This window comes from Miscanthus floridulus, chromosome 16 (assembly GCF_019320115.1).
Source record: "Miscanthus floridulus cultivar M001 chromosome 16, ASM1932011v1, whole genome shotgun sequence".
Taxonomy (NCBI): domain Eukaryota; kingdom Viridiplantae; phylum Streptophyta; class Magnoliopsida; order Poales; family Poaceae; genus Miscanthus; species Miscanthus floridulus.
In genome coordinates, this window is record NC_089595.1 from 106,163,005 (window position 1) to 106,184,797 (window position 21,793).

General features: G+C 45.0%; 3 protein-coding genes and 1 pseudogene across 3 annotated transcripts; 2 read left to right on the forward strand and 2 right to left on the reverse strand.

Annotated features, from left to right (window-relative positions):
* Positions 1–578: 578 nt before the first annotated feature.
* LOC136513643 (WD repeat-containing protein 55-like) lies at positions 579–5,173 on the reverse strand. The gene is made up of 15 exons (XM_066507612.1): positions 5,032–5,173; positions 4,885–4,917; positions 4,380–4,444; positions 4,022–4,109; positions 3,869–3,941; positions 3,426–3,532; positions 3,025–3,067; positions 2,825–2,881; positions 2,657–2,733; positions 1,642–1,687; positions 1,506–1,552; positions 1,343–1,416; positions 1,212–1,267; positions 1,006–1,132; positions 579–895 (listed from the first exon to the last, which is right to left on the reverse strand). Exons 1-15 carry the CDS (start codon positions 5,124–5,126, stop codon positions 822–824), a joined length of 1,062 nt encoding a protein of 353 aa, XP_066363709.1. The 5' UTR covers positions 5,127–5,173; the 3' UTR covers positions 579–821.
* A 3,597-nt stretch (positions 5,174–8,770) lies between these two features.
* LOC136511203 (receptor like protein 29-like) lies at positions 8,771–10,208 on the reverse strand (annotated as a pseudogene).
* Positions 10,209–18,844: 8,636 nt separating this feature from the next.
* LOC136513947 (protein S40-1-like) lies at positions 18,845–19,661 on the forward strand. The gene has a single exon (XM_066507925.1). The coding sequence runs from the start codon at positions 19,014–19,016 to the stop codon at positions 19,437–19,439; it is 426 nt and encodes a 141-aa protein (XP_066364022.1). The 5' UTR covers positions 18,845–19,013; the 3' UTR covers positions 19,440–19,661.
* A 136-nt stretch (positions 19,662–19,797) lies between these two features.
* On the forward strand, positions 19,798–20,680 carry LOC136513946 (protein S40-1-like). The gene has a single exon (XM_066507924.1). The coding sequence runs from the start codon at positions 19,940–19,942 to the stop codon at positions 20,459–20,461; it is 522 nt and encodes a 173-aa protein (XP_066364021.1). The 5' UTR covers positions 19,798–19,939; the 3' UTR covers positions 20,462–20,680.
* Positions 20,681–21,793: the final 1,113 nt, after the last annotated feature.

Here is a 21,793-nt window from a genome sequence, read left to right on the forward strand (position 1 = left end):
CCGGGGGTCGGCGCGGTCGCTGAGGACGGGGACGGGGCCGCCGCGGTCACTGAAGGCGGGGGCGGGGCCGCCACGGTCGCCGTGAGCGCGGGCGGGGCGAGGCCGGCGTGGTCGCCACGGCGGGCGCTGGGTGCAGGGGCTGGGCCGAGGCCGGCGCGGGCGCGGGGGACGGGGGTGAGGCCGGCGCTGGCGGTTGAGGATGGGGGCGTGGCGAGCGCTAAGGGAGATGCAGAGACGAGACGGACACCGACGGCGTTGAAGTGGGTTCGCTTGGTCCCTCGTTTTGGTGGAATGAGCTGAACCCGGATCTGAGGGTATATTCCCTCGTGGGTTGTACACAAACCCGCATGATTCGTCAACTAAACAGCAGATAACGGACCGGGATATCCCAACTGAACCCACAAACCAAACACACGGTTAGGACGGGACGGGATGGCCTAGCCCTAGCTTAAGCCATTCAACACCAGCTACACGGCATGGTACACAGCTTAATAAGTCAGGACGCATTGTGTTACGAAAACCATGCTTCACGGAACCAAATACCAGAATAATCATTTTTCAAGTAGAACCCTCTTTACTCGAAAATTGCCAGTTGGAGTATTTATTTATATATGTGCATAACATACTGCAACGAGGTCCTGTTTCCTGGGAGACAACCCACAACACTAACTGCTTCTACTTCTAATATTCCATCAGCCAACATACTTAAAAAAACAACATTTGGCATGCCTTGCACCGGCAGTCAAAGTTGCCCACTCGCACTCACGTACAGTAACAAAAAAAACGTACAACTCGAAGCTTCTAACTTGGGAACTTGACGTCTATAAATCTGCAAAGAAATCCGATGCCGGCCTACTTGAACTCTGTCCTTTACCCGCCTTTTTACTCCTTGACCCTGAACACCCCCCAGTGAGAAAGATAAGAAACAGCTTTGAGAAGAAATGTGAACCCAAAAGGCAGGATTATCATGCTAATGGCACACAGCATAGTTCAATAAAATCTCACCTTTAGAAGAGGTTGCGGCCATGTCTACATCCATCGCATCATCATCGCTATCGTCATCACTATCATCGGCAGGTTCGTCACCATTGACTACCTGTGGACCATTCAAGAGTTCTTCCAAGTCCCAGAGCTGCATATACAACAAACAAGATGTCAAGTCAGACTAATGTATGGGCACACCAACAATGAGAATGAGAAAGGATTGTCACCTTCAGCATTTTATCATGTGAGATGCTGCCGAGATATTTCTTATCGTTTGAGAAAGCTGCATAGCATAAATAAGTCATAAGAACATGCTGTTTTTTTCCACAAAATCTCACAATCAAATGGACGCACATGCCAAGGGCCTCAATGGGATATTCTGAATGTTCAGCAAGTGGCTGTATTATCCTATTCGGTAAGATGCCCACTAATCTACACAAAGAACAAGGATTTCATGTTAGAACAGCAATCCATCAGACTAACAGGCAATTGACATAAAGCAACAGCTGTGAATTCCAAACCTGATCACACCATCTGACGAACCAGAAACCAAAGTTTCTTCATCCAGCTAGAACACGAAGCATACCCGTAATAAGAATGAATACACAAATAGGGCAAAAATGACAGTTATCATAATAAGGTTTGGGTCCCACAAACCTTCAGCATTGTATCCACAGACTGCGTCTGTCCGAGAAAGTGGGCACTAACCACAAAAAGACATGCCAGTGAACAATTTTAGACCACATCACTTGCAGAATTAATTGGGTCTAAACCACACAAAGTGAAGGAAGCAGACTGGCAACATCTCATAGTGGCATTTTGGCATTTTTAGGAAGCTATGAATATTAGATGTCAAGATCCTTCTAAGGATCTACTGATCACAAGATCTTTGAAAATTGGAATAATCGAAGAAAGTGAATTACACTTGGTCCAATGAAGTTACTTATCAAATTACCCATAAGAACAAAATTGCTCCCACCTATGATAATTACAATGATGAAAAGGGGGGGGGGGGGGGGGGGGGGGGGGGGGGGGCAGACCGAGTGCCGGAGGCTCCCACATGAGTGGGGTCTGGGGAAGGGAAAAACCGAGGCAAGCCTCCCCCCACCCCGCAAAATCTACGGAGAGGCTGCTTCGAACCCACGACCTGGTGACTCGGTGAGACAGCTCTCACCACTGCACCAGGCCTGCCCTTCGATAATTACAATGATGATTAGAGAAAATATTGGTAGGAACTAGGAAACATACAAGCAATATTTAAGCATCAAAATATCAGGGAACGCTGCATCCAGAGAACTACGTTGATGTAATGATGGGGGTCCCTCCGTTCCAATTGTAGTTCACTTTGGTTTTGTCCTAAGTTAACTTCTTTAACTTTAACCAAGTTTATAGAAAAAAACACCAACATCTACAACATTAAATTAGTTTCATTAACTTCTTCATGAAATAAGTTTTGATAATGCATTTGTCTTGTAGATGTCACTATATTTTTCCTAAAAACTTGGTCAAAGATGAAGAAGTTTGACTTAGGACAAAGGCAAAGTGAACTGTAATTTAGACTGGAGGGAGTACTATACAAATAGTATTAGACAAAAATAGTTTCGTTAGTGAAGTTTTATCTTTGTGCTATTTTATTTCAGCAGTTAATGTTGTGTGATGAAAACATGGTTACCTGCAATCCTTAAAGTATCCCCATGAATATAATAAGAGTGCTCCACTTGGAGTTCCACAAACAACCTTTTTACCATTCTAAGAGTCACAAAGAATAAGATAAAATTCAATTATCATGACAACAGGACAGAAATGTTGCTAGCAAAAACTGTTTGCCAAAAATAGGTACCTTCATTACCACCAAGGATAGCAACTCATCTTCTGAAAATTCAGATCGTGACCTTACCTGGTATTAAATTAGAAACAGTTAAAAGATTGCAAGTTAACTTACAATAATTCATCGGTAAATGATAACCGTAGATAAGAAGTCCTAAAACACGAATTGAACACACTAGAAGCAAGACTCGATGTACTCCAAAGGCAACTCACTTTATTCCTCCGCAGGCTGTTCACAGACAGAGTTCCATCCCCACTACAAGGAAAACAAAGATTATTTAACCCTTGGTTACCATATTGTATCATGCACAGAATAGATGACGATAAATTTGACATGCAAGCGTTTTGTAAATAAAAACATCTTTAGTGTGTCATAGAATGTCTTTTGTTAATTGGTATAACAAAATCACACCATCAAATTACTTAATAACTACTCCACATGAAGTAGCAGAGCAGTTAAGTGCAGAACTAAAAACAGGAGTATTTCTGCCTACTTCATGACCCAAAAAATGGGAAATAAATAAGAGGATTGGTGATCATCTTTAGTTGTTTGCCATGCAGACAAAGTTTCAACTGTGTTTGATACATATCAACTGCAGGGAATCTAGTTAAACCTTGTAGCCAGTATCTGATTTGAGTCAGCCACATAGGTCATATCTGAAATGTAATCATCATGGACATCAAAACTGTTGCAGCAAGCTCGATCCCGGGTATCCCATACCTAAAATTAAAAGAATGAGGATAGCTAAGTCAAAAACTACATTTTACATTTAATCTAATAGAAGATAATTGCATATAAAACAAATTTTGTCTGCAAAAGGAGCCATCTCATAAACGTCACTTGAGTCCAAAAACAGACATAAGTGAACATTTTTGTAACACGGATTTTAGTATGTTTGGTACAAGCATTGTTATATAAATAAGCTTGTTAATGCTTATTTTCGTATGACCCAAAATGTCAGAGTACTGGAAACAAAATGATAAAACTGAAGTACTGAACTGTATTTTAGCACCCATACATCTTAGGCCAGCAGACTTACTGGTTACTGCTTCATACCTTAATGCAGCCATCATCATCACCTGTGGCAATTGTAGACTCAGTAAGACAGACAAGGCGGTTTATGGCATTCCTAAAATCAAGTTACAAATGGTCCAATGTTTAGTTCCGCAAACAAAATAAATACTAGCACTGAAAACCAACAAAACTCACTCATGTGCATCCTGCAAGCGGGCAATGGCCTTGCCTGATTCTACATCTGAGGCAAGGACTGAGCAATCAGCTGACCCCGACAAAATCACTGAACCAAACCACAACAGCAAGAAAACCGTCAGGAAAATGGTTAGAGGACGTAAGGTATGCAACAGGATGCATCAAGGTGTGCTCCCCTCCCAATTAGTTTCAGTTTGTCATTGCCAACTTAAAGCTGCTAATTTTGCAGCATCATTTTTTAAACATAGCAGAGTTAGAAACAAAGGTCAGAACATAATCCATAAAACATAGTGCAAGTGGGTGCACAGGTTGGCAGGTATATAAGAGCACTCGATAACAAAAGGCAACAAGGCATTACCTTTTCCTGAGTCCACAAAACGAACAGCTCTGCATGACTCCTTGTGAGCTTTTACCGAAACTAACCTTAGTATCAAACAAAAACGAAGTGATATCAATCTCTAAGATATGGAATCAACCTTCGAATTGCCAAAGCATGAGTGCATAACCTCAATGACAGAATGCACTAACCACATGATATTTCTACCGTTGCAATTCAATTCAAGTCGACTACACAGTTACATAACTGTGGACACACCTAAGGCCTTGTTTGGATGCACGTGTATTCGTCTTAATCCACATGTGTTGAAGTGGATTGGAGTGGAATTAAACTAAGTTTCATTCCCATCCACTCCAACACATGTGGATTGAAGTGGATACACATGCATCCAAACAAGGCCTAAGCAAAAACCAAGGAACACTAATATGATGCTATGAGCACAGCAACACGGTGCCGAGCACCGGAAGGCGGAATTCCAAGTGTGAAACTAACAGAGCAGAAGCAGCAAGAGAGATTCCGAGAGTACCTCTCAGGCTGCGACTCCGGGCCGTAGCGGAACCTGTGAAACCAACCAAGATTGGAAGCGGTTACTCTGTGGCGGTAAGAACAAGCAAACAGGAACGGGAAACATGGAAAGGCATAGGGTTCAGTGTGTGCGGCTCGGAGGGCGTACATGCAGAGCTCTCCGGTGATGAGGGAGGTGACGACGAGCGGCGAGGACGGGTGGAAGTCGAGGTCGAAGGGCAGCTCCTCGTGGAGCGCCTCCATCGCAGCGGCTGGCGGAGACGGAGGCGGGCGGGCGGCGGCGCGGCTGGCAGAGAAGGAAAAACAGCCGAGGGAGGGCGTCTCGGGCGGGCTGGGCTATAAGGCCTGAGACAATACAACGCGCGTACGCAGTTTTCAGATAGCTGGGCTGGACATGTGTAAACGGGCTCCTAAGTAGGCCTAATCTAGTACTCCCGCCGAGGGCCCAACCAATCTGCTTTTGCGAAATTTGATCGCATCTTCTTTATGTTTTTTTCATCATAAAAAAAACTCGTTGAACTGTTGTATTTTGCTGTGTGGTCAGTGGTACAGTGGTACTGTTCTCTGATAAGAACACGAGTTTTCATTGCTGACTGGCTGTTCACTGTTGCCACCGCACAATGACACTGGCAGACTCACCCATAAAAAGACCATTAGCGGTCCTGTAGAATATTATCGTACTGTAGGTCTGAGTATTCGTCCCCTAGTCAATGACCGGAAACGAAGCGCACTGCTGTTGTTTGGCTGATCAGGAGGTACGGCCGTACCCGTACAACACAGTGTAGCGACCAGGCAAGTGCCGTCAATCTCCCTGCAAAGTTGCCGAACCGCCACATGAAGCACAGAGCCGGTGAGGGCTGATGCTCAGAGGCGGGGCAGCGCCTGAGACTGCTGGGCAATGACACGATCCACCAACACCAATCCACACCTGCTATTATGCTAATCCAGCAGCGTCCACGCCCACGTGAGAACAGGCCTGATGCTAATCCAGCAGCGTCCACGCCCACGTGCGGTCTGTTCGTTTCAGCTGAATTGACTTATAATCCATGACGGAAAGAATCACTGTTTAAATATGAATCTGTACATATAAATCACCAAACGAAACATACTTTTGTAATATATAGTACATTTGACATATGATCATCAATATTTTGATCGAAATTTAGATATTATAATCAAGAATGTATCTGGACTTATTCTTTTCCGAACGGAACTAGCCGTAGGCTAATACACTTTAGCTCAATCGCATCGGATATTTTATATCAATTAGGATAATTAAACAAGACTAATTATAAAACTAATTGTATAGATAGATGCTAATTTACGAGACGAATCTATTAAGTTCAATTAGTCTATGATTTGACAATATGGTACTATAGTAAATATTCGCTAATGATAAATTAATTAGGCTTACACGAATTGGCCCTAGGCTTATGCAATTAGTTTAATAATTAGCTCATCTTTAGTCCTTCTAATTAGCCTCCTAACATTCGATGTGATAAGGGCTAAACTTTAGCATTCTATTCAGTTATCCTATCATTTCACCCATCAATAGTTCAGTTGAGTGAGTCCATATGAACCGGGACATCCATGATTGTAAATTGTAAGTAGTTTTTTAAAACAAAAGAAGAATTATATTGAATTATAGATAAATACATCATAATGATACAAGCACCCTAGAATACAATACGTATACCTAGGAATTGTTCTTCATCCTGTATTGTACACATGGTTCGTATAACTCCAAATCTCAATCACAAACATGTATTGCAGTTCATATATATAGATGACCGCACATACAAACACTTAACAAAAAAGGCTACGAACATGTGCCCAACGAACGGCGGCCAACATTTCTATTGGTGGAGTTGAGCATAAACTTATTTCTTGTGTTGTCCTTCATTTTTCTTCTGCCACCGAAGAATAACGAAGACCGATCTAAATCTTCCCAACTCAGTTGGTTAGGTTCCTTGTAGTGGAACATGTCCACCCAGATTTAAGTCCTCGACTTAGCACGGGTGGTTGCATTTTCCTGGATTTATTCTAGAATTTAATGGCGTTGTGCTTTCAGTTATAGTCATTGGCGGATCCACGCCCCCCCCCCCCCCCCCCCGTGAGGGTGATTTTGGCTTGTTACTACTGTAGAAAAAACGTGATTTTACTATTAATCTTCGACATTTGTTCTAAATCTCTATTGATTAGCCCCCCTGAGGTGCTCATCTTGGCTCCGCCACTGGTTATAGTCGATGTTCCCGTCTACAGCGAGGCGCCTGCGATGACTTCGTCAATCTCGAGATATGCCGGCATAGTTTTTCGGAGGTGCTCATATGTGCGTGTGTTCATAGGGGTGAGTATACGTGCGTGTTGTGAGCGTCTGCGTCTGTACTCGTGTAATTCGCAAAAAGAAAGTAATTGGCTTGAAGGGCAGATGTATTTTCACTGGTCCTTCATCGTGGTCAGATCTAACCACAACAAAACAAAACAAAAAAACCAAGAAAAATTATTCCACGGCAGCAACATCATCTCCATCTTGATGTCACTTTCCAGAAACCTAATTCTCTATGTCATCACGCCTAGAAAGTTGTTGATGTTGTAGTTGTCGCCCTCGTGGTCATCAGAGTCGCCATAGAGAAACCAAATCTACTTTACCTTCCAGTCGTCGCCGAAAAGGAGGGAGCAAATCACCAATACCAAGAAACTTTACATTGAGAGACCTAACCTAACAAAACCAGATCTACAATAAACATGTTAGAAAGATGAATCTTCTCTCTCTTCGACCTCCGGCGAGTTATGGAAGGCGAAAGAGAGGGACGAGAAAAAAATCAAAATATCTTATAATTCTGAATGGAGAAAGCAGAGGATAATGAAAGACAGTGTTAATAATGAAAGATGGAGAATGAAAAGTTTTAACAGCTCGCGACTTGTGTTTTATCTTTTGTGACAATTCTAACCGCAGACAACGTGTTTGATGAGTGACAACAAAGTTACCAATTAGCACTTTGGTCCTATTTGTTTCGCTGAAATTTGATTTATGCTGGTGCTTACTCTTTCCGTCCCAAAATATCTATCGTTTTCGTTTTTAGAGAAACAACTTTGATAAAATATATATTAAAAAATAGTAATATTTATAGTACAAAATTGGTATCATTGGAAAGATCTTTAAATCTAGTCTTATAATATATTTATTTGAAGATACAAATGTTGCATGTATTTTTTATAAATCGAGTCAAATTTACGGCACGAAAACAAAAAACAACAGATAGTTTGAGACGGAGGGAGTATGCTAATTTATCGTGAGAGAAAAATATTATTTCTTCGTTTAAAAGTATTTATTGACAGACGAAAATGAGAGATATTTTTTTTAATGGCAAATGAGAGATATTATTGTTATCGGTGCTTCCGTTGACTACTGGGGCCCATGACCATCTATCTGCACAAAGTGAATGAAGTGAAGTGAAGTGAAGTGATCCGACAAACCCCACGTGTGTGCCAATCACGCACGCACAAACAACGTCATCCTAAAGGCGTGTTTGATCCAGCTTACTAGATGTTACGTTGGGTACTAATTAGAAAAACTAAATATGAGTTTAATTAGACTTCTTATAAACTAATCTTAATCTATATAATTAGTTTTGTAATTAATCTACTTTAATTCTCTGTACATATGTCAAACATTTAATGTGACATGGCCTAATTTTGGTAGGTGGAACCATTCACTCAAAGGCCTTCCTGTCACGAGGCGCAACTACACTCCTCACACAGTCAACATCGCAAGTTACAGCAACACAACTACGTACAGAGAATCAGAGATCAACCGGTGCAAACAATGCAAGTTCATGCCAAAGAATTGCATGCAATGCACCCACGCCACGCTGGATGATCAGAGCTCAGAGCAAAAGGCAGCTGCACAGAGCTACCGCGGCGGGCCTGAGCAGCCCGGCCGGCCAGCGACCCCTCGTCGCCTCTCCCCTAACCACTCTCGCGACGACCGAGCTCTCCGCGGCGGCGGACGTTTCGCAGGCGACGTCGTCGCGAAAGACTCCGACGCCCACGTCCGGCACGACGGCCCGGTCGGCGACGCACAGCCCCGGGTTGCCGCTCAGGTCCAGGTTCCGGCCGAGCTGCCTCAGGAACGCGCCGTCGAACGGGACGACGCTGTCCAGCCCGTTCTTGCTGAGGTTGAGGTGGTATATGCGCTTCAGCCGGCTGAGCCCCGCCGGGATCCGCCAGGTGAGGTTGTTGTTCTCCAGCGACAGCGTGGTGAGGCTGGACAGGAGGCCGAACGTGTCCGGTATGGAGCCCGAGTTGGCGAGCCGGAGCTCCTGGAGCCGCGTGATGTTGCCCAGCTCGGGTGGCAGCGGGACGCCCATCAGGTTGTTCTCCATGATCAGGTACTGCAGGTCGCGGAGACCGGAGAGGCCGGCGGGGAGGCGGCCGCGCAGCTCGTTGTTGCTGAGCGCGAGGAACGTGAGCGCCTTGAGGCGGATGAGGGCGGCCGGGACGCCGCCGGTGAGGTTGTTGGAGCTGAGGTCCAGCTTCTGCAGCTGCGCGAGGTCGCCGAGGCGGCTCGGGATGGTGCCAGAGAAGGAGTTGTAGCTGAGGTCGAGGCCGACGAGGCCGCGCAGGTCGCCGAGCGCGCTGGGGATCGGTCACGAGGTCCTCGAGCTCGCCGATGCCCCGCGGGACGGCGCCCCGGACCAGCGCGTTCTGGGACATGGTGAGCACCTGCAGTGACCGGAGGCTGGCCAGCTGTGGCGGCAGCGTGCCGGACAGTCACAGCGACGGGTTGGCGCGGACGCTGAGCTGCTGCAGGCACGAGGGGGAGAGGTTGGACGCCGGCGGCAGGGAGAAGGAGGCCACGGCGTCGGGGTTCTTGAAGCACCCGACGAGGAACAGCGCCCGGACCTCCGGCAGCGCGAACGCGGCCACCGGGAACGTCGCCGTGTCCTTGCACGTCGGGTTCGGCGGCACCAGGAAGTCGAGGCGCGCGACGTGCATCCGTGCCACGCTGCCGCCGGGACCGGGACCGCCGGGCGCGGTCCCGGGCCTGCACTCGAGCCCCGGCCACGGCGAGGCGCAGGGGTCGTCGGCGGCGGCCTCCCGCTCGGCAGGGTCCATGGCGGCGGCGGCCGCGGCGACCTGCATGGACAAGAGGAGGAGGAGGAGGTACAGGACGGGGGGGGAGGGAGGGTCCTGGAGGAGGAGGACGGTGCCGGCGCCATGATGGCCGCGGGCGCAGCAGAGCGTGAGACCAGGGTAGTGTTTAGTTCCCAAAATTTTGTAAAATTTTTTAAGATTTTTCGTCACATCGAATCTTTGACGCATGCATAAAGCATTAAATATAAATAAAAAATAAAATTAATTACATAGTTTAGACAAAATTCACGAGACGAATCTTTTAAGCCTAATTAGACTATGATTGGACACTAATTATCAAATAACAAAAAAAAAATGATACAGTACTATTTCTCAAAATATTTTGCCAACTAAACAAGACGCAGGGCCTACCTGCCCGTACACCGGGGAGAAACACAGTGTGTGCGTGCGCCTGTTGGCATGGCGATTCTCACTGTTCCGAGGAGCAGTAATTGATCCTGCCGCTGATTGAGCTGACGAACAACCACATGCTCTGTTCTGTTCTGCCAACGGAGAATAGTGAAGCCCTTTCCATGTCACTGTTATTCAGAGTTTTTGTCTGGCTGATCGCAGTAATCCTTGGGATCATTCACGTAGTACTCCGTACTGACCGTCGTCACCTCCATCCAAAGCCCATCCGGAGCTGGGGAAAAAAGAAATTCAGATCAGGCCACGTAGTACTCCGCGGCGCCTCGCATTGCATTTCACCTGTAAACACATTTCGCTGAAATTTGGTTCAGGGTGATATTTACGTTGAAATGTTTGTAAAAGAAAAATACTGTCGATCTAAAGTAGTGCAGCAAAACAGGGCCACTGCTCCGTTGCTTGCCTACGGTGGCGGACGGTACAACGTTGCCGCTGAAAAAACAAGCTGAAAAGTTGTTCACGGATTTGCCTACGGTGTCACGTGAAGGGAGCGGGGGCGATGATTTGTTTCGCACGTCTACCAAGGATTCTCTTATGAATATTTTAGTTGTAGAAATACTTGTGAATATTTTAGTTGTAGAGATACTCTGGAACTGATAGCGGCACCTGCGCGCATATAAGGCCTGGTTTAGTTCTCAAAAATTTTTACCCTAAACTATCACATCGAATCTTGTGGCACATGCATGGAGTATTAAATATAGACGAAAAAAACTAATTACACAGTTTTGTTGGAAATCGCGAGACGAATATTTTAAGACTAATTAGTCCATGATTAGCCATAAGTGCTATAGTAACTAATATGCGCTAATGATGGATTAATTATGCTTAATAAATTCGTCTCGCAGTTTCCAGACGAGCTATGTAATTAGTTTTTTTATTAGTATCCGAAAACCTCTTCCGACATCCCAAAATATCCGATGTGACATCCAAAAATTTTCATTTTGCGAACTAAGCGCACCCTAAACTACAGGTCTACAGCACAGTAGCAATCCATGTCGGAGACTGACACCATTTCTCTGGAGTGGACTTGCCACGTATACAGTCGTCGTAGCAAGTTGCACCTCTCGCAGTTCCAAGTGCCTCCTCATGGTCATGGGTGGCCAACTCCGCCAACATACGTATGTGAGTGTGCCTTCCCAAGTGAACCCACGCCGGCATGGCTGTCGACCAACACACGCAATCTCTCATCAGTTTCGCCGGAGGTCTTGCACTCTTGGACCCTTGGGTAGAGCCGTAGAGGCGTTGTAGTCGCGTCCTCCCTCCATCCATCAAACTTAAAGCGTCGTTTTGGACTTTTAGAAAAAAATTTTTTGCCTTGTTTAAATCCAGAACTAAAGTTTTAGGATGTCATATCGAATGGCATATGGGGTAAGGTGTTCAGATACTAATAAAAAAATAAATTATAGAATCAGTCAGTAATCCACTTGACGAATTTATTAAGCCTAATTAATCTGTCATTAACACATGTGTCATCGTAGCATCACGTTGTCAAATCATGGACTAATTAGGCTTAAAAGATTCATCTTGCAAATTAGTCATAAACTGTATAATTAATTATTTTTTAGTCTATATTTATTAATCTATGGGTCTAAATATTCGATGAACAGGTCCTAAACTTCAGGAGGAGCAATTAAACCGGGCCTCATGCGTCATCATCCTTAACGGAACTGTTCACCGCACAGTCCACCGAAAATAATGTCGACAATAATGCCTAGAGCACGGGTGGATGGATGACCAAGTCCACACTACTACTGTACATCTTTGTTCCCGCTACAGTTTCAGCTATCGACTTGTCACCGGCCCTTTGCCTTTTCTTCTTTGTTGATGCGGCTCCTTTCACGTTCCATTCCGGTGAAACTTCCTTTCTCCCTGATAGGCTGATAGCCTGATACTGTGTCACGCTCACGCGTTCGACATTTTTTTCCCCAATCCAAGCAATCTCTCCATCTCGTACAGTGGGGTTCTTTCTTCACAGATGCCAAATATAAGCGCAGGTGTGTATTACGTACAGTAGCATGTTCACTTTCTGTCTGTCTGTCTGCATCATTGGCTCGTTGCTGGTGTATATATCTGTGCAGCAGATAACCCCGAGCTCTGGCTTTACCTGTTGAGAAAGAAGTGTAGTATCTGTTCATTCAAGTGCAGGCCTTTGGTTCGTGTCACACATGTGCATGAAATATTAAATATTTGAACATATGTATAGAATATTAAATATAGATTAAAATAATAATTAATTAGACAGTTTTTATGACTAATTTACGAGACCAATCTTTTAAGTCTAATTAGTCCATGATTTGACAATGTTGTGCTACAGTAACACGCGTGCTAATGACTGACTAATTAGGCTTAATAAATTCGTCAAGCGGGTTACTGACGGATTCTGTAATTTATTTTTTGTTAGTATCCGAACATCCTACCCCATATGACATCCGATGTGACATCCCAAAACTTTACACCCTGGATTTAAACAATGACTAAGGTTAACCCCAACATATTTAAAAAACGACAGAACAATTCTTATATAGAGATGGAACTGTAGTCTCTCTGGTGCTTCGTGCCATTTTGAATTGTGACCTTTAGCCACGTGACTCTATAAACACAAAGTCTTTGCTTCACTCCAAGTATAGCTTATGGCACGTTAACACGCTTTCCTGTTAGTCCAACCATGGCCATTAAAATATCTTTGCTAGTTTTTTTATCCACTTATGACATTAAAAAATGTACCTATCAATTTTGTGAAAGTTTTAATGATTTTCATAATCTATTCAAGACTTAGATTAAGTAGTATAATAAATACTAGATTTTTTTTTAAGGTTCCGGAGGGGCCAAAGCCCCCACGGTATTTATTGAATAAAACAGAATGTTAAAAGAGTACAGAGGAAGAAATAAAGTAAAGCAGGGCTAGGGGGAGGAGACACGGTGAAGAATGTCTAAGAAAAAAAAAACAAAGAAAATCAGCTTCAGGAGGCTGGCTATTCCAGACTTTGAATCCATAAAGAAAATTGTTCTTCCTGTCCAGTCTTCACTCTATACTGGAGTAGCTTAAGTTCTCTGAAGAAGACACGTCTGCACCTTGACAAATCCATCTTGATTCCCTTGAAAATGAGGTCATTTCTTGTTGTCCAAATGGTCCAACATAACATGATTATGGCCTCCATGAAAAACTGAGAATTTAGCCTCCATGAAAAACTAAGCCATTGTCCAAAGGAATATCATTGTTCATAGTGTCCAAGCACATCCTTGCAAATGGGCAGTCCACAAAAAGATGATCAACTGATTCATCCATCAAATGGTTACATAGGACACAATTTTAGGAGTCAAGATGCATGTTTCTTCTTCTCAAAATATTTCTAGTACTGAGCCTATCATTGATCAGGAGCCAAAAGGAGATTTTATGTTTTGGCTGGCATTATATTGGCTCTTCCATAGCATAGCTATTTGAAGGCAGGGTGAGTTTCTGAATGCCCAATCAGTATTTTATAGACCTTGGCGGAGGCAAAAATGCTGGAGCCCCTTGTGTAGAACCACCTGTGAGAGGCATGTCCTCCATTAGCTGTTGGATGTCTTGCATTTGCAGAAATGCAGATTGGGACAGAGGGAGCTGAAATAAGTCTGAAAAATCATGTTGCCTGAAGGCTTTCTGTACTGAGAGCTTGTTCTTTGCAAAGGAGAAGAGCTCAGGGGCTGCATTAGCTAGAGACTGATTGAACCAATTGTCATGCCAAAATAGACGCCCCGTTCGCTTGGCTTATAAGCCGTACTTTTTCAGCCAACGAACAATATTTTCCTCTCACAATAAATCAGTCAACGGTACTTTCAGCCATGTCTTATCAACCAAGCGAACAGGGCAAGAGTACTCTCCCCATTCTCCACCTGGGGGTTGGCAATGGATTTGAAGTCAGGAAGAAGCTTTGCAACATCTCTCCACCAAAAGGAACCCTTTTTTATGTGAGATGGGAGTTTCCCATTCCTGTAGTGCTTTTCCCAGACCAAATTGACCCAAGGCAAATCATTCCTATTATAGAATTTGTGAAAGTTCTTGATAAGTTGTGCTTTGTTTTGCTTTTCAATATCAGACCTCCCTCCAGTTTGGGTTTGCAGACCATCTTTCAAGCTGCCTTAGGTGGCTTTCTTGCATTTATATCTGATCCCCTGCATAGGCAGTGTTTTCTATACTTACCAATTTAAATACTAGAAAATTGCACTGTAGCATTATAAATTTGCTTACGTGCCACTTTATTAGCGTGCCAGTCAAGCACAACCCAAAATACGCACAAGACCGTGCAACGCATCGCCGAGATCTTAGACACGATGGGGCCCTCACATTTATGCCATCCCGGCACGACCTAAAATATTTCATATCATACCGTGTTCTACTCCTTGCCATTGCCAAGAGAGCGCACCACGGCCTCCTCTCAAATGGCACGGTCCAAATACTAACTCATGTATAGTAGTACATCCCACAAAAGAGCAAATCAAGGCACGGCAGAAAAAGAGTCGCAGGGATGGCACCCAATGGGCAACTGATCTGATCGTGCGCAGAGATACAGTTTCGTGTTTGTCTCTACTCTACGCCGAACCACCGATGTATAGAACACAGATCATCCTATTCGTGCACTTGCTTTCCATGTATAGAACATAGATAGCGTTTGGTTCGCTTCAATGTAACGTAATCTCTTTGCGATGGTAAGTGTTTACGTTAAATCGTGTTTGTTTCCATCTCCACCGTAATCAAATCCCCTATAATTAGATACCGTGGTGTACAAAATTGATACCCCTCCCATCCCTATGTGATCGGATAGAACGGGACCACGCAGCACGGCACCCATCGTCTTCGACTCCCGATCGTGACTTGTTTCTTCTCAGCTCGGCGTTTCATGGCGGCTCTCCTCCATAGCGCCGCAGCCCCGCCTCCACCCCCACCCCGCCCCGCCTTCGTCGCCACCCGTGAGCGCACAGAGGAAGTGCACGCACACGGCAAGGACGGCGACGGCGAGGCTCTACTGCCCCGTTCACCCCCAAGGATGGATCTACGGCGGCCGGTGGGCTTAGGGCGGTGGCGGCGTGAACACAGGTGCATCTCGACCCAAGGCTGGCAGCGCGGTGATGGGTCTGCTGACGTTCTTACAGCGCGGTGGTGGCGCGAACACAGCTGCATGGATCTAGGAGCTCTCGCACCGGACAGCTTGCCGGCCGCCGGGCAGCTTCTTATTTTTCATTTACGTTACGGTGCAGAAACCAAACAAAGCTAGGGATTTGTTACATTGTTACCGTTAGCACTGCTTTCTGATTCCATTGACGTTTGCGTTACAATTCCTAAACCAAACAGCACCATAGATCATCCTATTCGTAATTTCGTATGATACATTGTGAAGATCGAAGCACAAAGATTATGATTCTATATATGGGATTGTAAACCGCCTCAACCTCTGAATATCAAATAGTGCAGCTCCCTGCCACCAAATATTGTCAAATGATGGTCTCGGAAGTTTGAAAAGAACTATGTATACCACCAAACTACCAAGGAGCAACTTCAACGAAGAAAAGGTGTTCAGGAAGACGTGGCGCGGCATTCCTTCGAATACATGGCGGGCAAGCAAAAAAGTGTTGCGCGGACGCGGACGGGGACACGGACGCCATAAGCCCAGGCAGATCAAGGGCGGACCGGTCCAAGACTCCGCCGCGCGCGACCAGTTGCATTGCCAAATTGGATCGCGCGTTTAAATGGAAGCCCAATTAGTATGGGCCCTTATTCTGAAGCCCAGGCTGCAGAAAAGTACCAAAGGTGCAGAGTCTGAAGTTTCTAAAAAAAACTCGGATTCACGGCTTGGAGATGACAAGAGTTATTCAAAAGCAAAATAAACAATGATTTTTCCTCAAAAAAAACAATGATTTTGAAAGTGACTGGTGCCGAGTGCTGACCAGCTGGGAGATCACGTCTGTCGCGCATGGTTGGCTCTCGACCTGGGCAGCCTCAAAAGTGCTCACTCCGTTTCAAATTTTAAAGTGTTTTAGCTTTTCTAGATTTATAGCTTTTTTACACACCTAAATATATATTATATCTAAATATATAATAAAAGCTATGAATCTAGAAATACCAAAATGTCTTATAATTTAGAACGAAGAAAATAGAGATAGTTATTAGCTTTAAAAAACTTTTCTAATAATATTAGCTTTTAACTTTTTAAGCACTAGCTCATAACATGAATAATTCCATATCATACATTCCCATAATCTTAGACTATGGGGGTGTTTGGTTCTTTAGTTACTCCTAAAATTCATGTCACATCGAATGTTTAGATACTAATAAAGGGCATTAAATATAGATTAATTACAAAACCAATTACATAGATGGAGGCTAATTTGCGAGACGATTTTTTAAGCCTAATTAATCTGTCAGTAGCATATGTTTACTGTAGCACCACGTTGTCAAATCATGGACTAATTAGGCTTAAAAGATTTGTCTCGCAAATTAGTCGTAAGTTGTGTAATTAGTTTTGTAATTAGTCTATATTTAATACTCCATGCATGTGTGTAAACATTCGATGTGACAGGAATTTTAGGAGCGCCTGTAGAAACCAAACGAGGCCTAATGTATGAGACTAGCTATCAAGAGTTGTATTTTCTCTCCCTTCTACTAAAATATAAAATAATATACATAGAGTTATCTCATAAGTCATTATTACAGTTGTCTAGAGCATTGGAGCCCTAGACATGACCCCTAGGGCAAGTCATTTAATTGCCAACCAAAGGGCTTCAAGGTGTAGCAAATACAAAGAGCGTGGTTGGTTACATGCATACTCAACAAATCTGATGGCCGTGTTTGGTTAAGGACGGGGTAAAGTTGCCTAACTCAGGCATCCATCACAGATGTTTGATTTTGGTCGGCGGTCTATCGAGGGGTATATTCACGATAGTAAATGAATTGGTGGAGGTGTGCGTGATACGAACCAGATGGTAACAGAGACACAATGCATAAGATTTATACAGGTTCAGACCGTCAGCGTGATGTAACACCTTACATCTTGTGCTCTGTTATTTTGTATTGATTGTGTATCAGATTCGATATATCCCGTCTAGAGGAACCCTACCTCTTCATATATACTCTAGAGGGGTAGGGTTATACGGAAAATATTATATTTAGTATTATACAATAAATCACATCTTCATGTAATCTTACGGTGCACGCCTTGATCTTGTGGGCTAGACCACCTTTGAGGCGCGGCCCATATTTTGTCTTGTGGATACCGGGTGCCATACCACCACAACATCTTATGCCAGGATCAAACCAAACGAGCCCTTAATAACTCGCCATACAAAAGTAGCCCTGAGTATGGTTTCTGGGAAACAAAAATGGAATATTTCTTCATAGCTAGGTTCTAGGGATGCAACATATTAGCAAGCAAATATGATATCAACAAACAATTAGTATGTTTTATGGTATATATTAGTATATTTTAAAATAGAATAAGATTTTTTTTGCGAATTACACAAGTACAGATGCAAACATTCAACATGCACGCACACTCACCCCTATAAACACACGTACACAAAACCCTACCCTATGAACACCTCCGAAAGAATGTGCCGGCACATATCAAGATTGACGAAGTCACCACAGGCGCCTCGCTATCGACGGAAACGTCGCCTACCACTAAAAGCACAATGCCATTAAATCCCGGATTAAATCCAGAAAAATACGAGCACCCTTGACTTAAACCTGTGGGCAGGTTTTACCACAAAGAACCTAACCAATTGACATGATAAAATTAATTAGTGTGCAGTCGATTCCTACAAAAAAAAAAATTATCTTTGTACTATTTTCATTTCAATCTAATATGACGTATTCTAGTGCACTCATCCAAATAAATGATCTAGCTAGCCTGGTTCTCTCGATTTAATGAACGAAACAACAAGTTATTATTACATGTCTTGAACCCGTCCCCGTGCAGCTTGGCTCGTATATATATTATGGGAGCCAAGCTCCGCTATGTAGCGGACCAAACATGCTTATATGCGAAGCCATATTACCACCACTTGCCCCCGCAATCAACCATCAGCAATTCGCAAATTTCAGAGGAAACCCAGTCTTCCCAAATTTCGCCCAAAACACCTGATGGAACCGTTGTCGCGTGCATCTCAGACGTGGCCCCAGTGCTTTGCATACGCAAACCACCAAATAGGATGGGTTCCTTTCCGACGCGGCAACACGGCGTGCGCTGTGCGCATCATCAGCACCGTTGCGCGTTGCCGTGTAGCCTGCGTCGCTGGGAAACGCGTGTTCTCCCGGCGCCGCGTCCGGCGTCCGCGGGGGTATGGCGCCAACGGGATCACCCCCCGCTCGCCGCCGTCCCTTTCGCTAGGCGTGCGGAGTTCATCCTGCCAGCATCGCGGTCGCTCTTGCCAAAATCCGTCGCGATTCCGAGCTTCAGACGCCAGACACGACTAGCAAATTAGCAGTCGCCGATCCACCCCGTTGGCGGTGGGGGTTTAATTTCGCGGTATAAGTACGGCTCCTGACGCACTCGCCCCGGTGCTCTCGGCCTCTGCCCTTCCGCCATCTCTGCCATGGCAATGGAAGAGCTCGTCGAGTTCGAGGTGCTCTGGCCGGAGCCGGAGACCTGCCACGCCCACACGCACGAGCCGCCGCCGACGACGACGAGCCTGTCACCTGTGCCAGTGCAGGCGGCGCAGCCATCCGACGCGTCTGCGGCGCGCTCTCGGCCCGTGGACGTTCCCGGCCCCAAGGCTGCCCCTGCCCGCTCCTGGCGCTGGAGCAGGCCGAGGGACGACAGCGGTGACCATGACGACGACAACGGCAGCGTGATCGTTCCGCCAAACTTGCTGCTGTCGGCCGGAGGCTGGCGGCGGTCGGAGGCGGAGCCGGCGGCGTGGACGCTGCGGGCGTCAGTCGGCCCGCCGTGCAAGCGGGCGCGCGACCTGTGCCACCTCCGCGACTCCGTGCTCCGGATGACCGGCTTCATCGAAGGGTGACGTCCCCGCGGGTGCATGGTGGATTGGTGGTGCACCGTGTACCTCGATTTGTACTCGCGGTCAAATTGGATGGAAATCAGTACATGGGGAGACTACCGATTTGGGTGTTGGATTTATTTGAACCAGACGACTCTTATTATCTTTCTCTTGACGGCTCCGGCACACAATTAATCATCTGTAAATAGTAGTACCTATCTTGCCGTGTGACAATTCTGTAGGAGTATTTCTGTCAAGCTGAGTTTATACTGTGTGGTGCTGCTAATCAGAGTTCTGCACGATATTTGATCTCTCTTCTTCACAATTCACATTATTCATACTCGCACGAGCATCAAACCAACTGGGGCAGATTCCAGGTGGCAGCTCACGAGAGGGTGAGCACCGCACTCCAAATCAACCGGCTAATGCCATTGCAGTAGTCTTCCCACCCAAGGAAGAGTGCTTGCTCGCCAAGACACGCCATCGCCTCCTTCCAAAGCACACCGCTATATATTCAGCTAGCCATGGACGTCCATCCCTGCCCGTCCCCGACGGCGAGGCCATCAATCGTATCGTATCATATCATGGAGGAATTCGAAGAAGCTGAAATCCTATGGCCTGCTGCCGGCTCCGACGACCGTGGCAACAGCCAAGGCGACGACGACGTCGTCGGCAACGGCGGCGAGGCGGCGCCTATGCCTTGTTCCGTTCGTCCCGAAGCGGCCGCGCCGGTCGAGATCTCTAGCCGGAAGCGGCGGTGCCGCCCATGGTCGGCGTCGGAGTACTACACCACCACGTTTAATGAAGAAATCGACGTCGCCTCCGACGACGAAGAAGGTCGTCGTACCGAAGACGCAAAAGGGACTACTAGCGACGGTTTGGTCATCGTGCCGCCGGATGTTCTTGTTGCACGGAGGAGGCTGGTGGTGGCTGGCCGGACGGCGGCGTACTCCATGTGCGCCGGCAAAGGGAGGACGCTCAAAGGGCGGGACCTCCGCGATGTCAGGAACCAAGTGCTCAAGATGACCGGATTCATCGAGGAATGAACATTCAGCATATGCGTGTCGTCGCATGGATCGACAAGTTTATTTTCAGCAAGTCAATGAAAGCATCAGTAGCAGATGCGTAGAAGAAGATGACGAAATGTTGGTTGATTCGTGTGAAAATTTGCTAGCTCATGTAATAATTGATGTACATAGCTAGCTAAGAAAATGGTGGTGAAAGTTGAAAAGAATAATTAAAATGCCAGCTGCTATTGCACTGCATCAATGTTGTATATTGTAGGCCTGTAAGTGTGTTAGCATTTCGGCTAATCATAAGAAACGAAGAAGATTAAAAATTCAGTTGCGCGAAAGCACGTAAGCTGTCGTTCCTGGAATGAAGCCACGAACTATTTCAGCTAATCAATTGTTGTACAAATTAGTCGATCATTCAGCCGGGAATCGTTCCAAGGAATGGTTCTGGACAACCGAACGAGCCCTAAGCTGGTTTCGCTTTATTTCTGTTATAAAGTTATACTAATTAGATCCTCTTTGATGACAGGGTGCAAGGCTTAATCTAAGGTGAACCTATACTGAACTGCTTGGACTCTATAGTATAATAGTGATCCTTGAAAAGAATAGACCTTAGTCCAATAAAAGCATTTGCCTGAAATAGCGAAGTGGCAAACAACCACATATGATTTTTTTTAAAGCACATAGATGCTCATAATGTATATATGTATGCACAATTATTCTTATAAACTCATACCTTACCCCAGTGATCACATCAAGTTAAAAACTTGAATCCGGAAGGAATTTGATCAGTTGATGATCTACATTCAATTCGCACAACTAGATTGGCTACTCCCTTCCGACATAAATCAATGCATCTTGGAGTTTTATTAATTAAGTCAATAATTTCGAAGTCAAGATTACAAGTGTTCTTTTCGAGTGGATAATTAAAAATATATAAATACATTTGTATGGAAAAGTAGTAATAAGGTATATATTTTTGGTATGTGTTACAAACATGGATCTCAATATAGCAGCATATCTTTCTAAAAGGCATGCATGTTGATATTGCCAACTGTTCCACTATTGTAGCTAAGGAATCTTAGCATTAAACACGGCTATGTGGCTTAGCTGTGAAATTATAAGCGCCTCTATGGCCGAGCCAAATTCATTATCTACTATAGATGGCTACATTTTTATATATGTCTCTCCATTGTGTTTTTTTACTTCACACAGGATCTATTGGACCATTGAATAGTTAATTAGTTTCTTTAATTAATGTTGAATGTTCGTTATCCTTGAGTATGTCGATTGATGAAAAAATGTGAAGTAATGACTAGGACAAATAAATATGTTCTCTTAGAGCCCCGTTGAGCATTTGTTTTC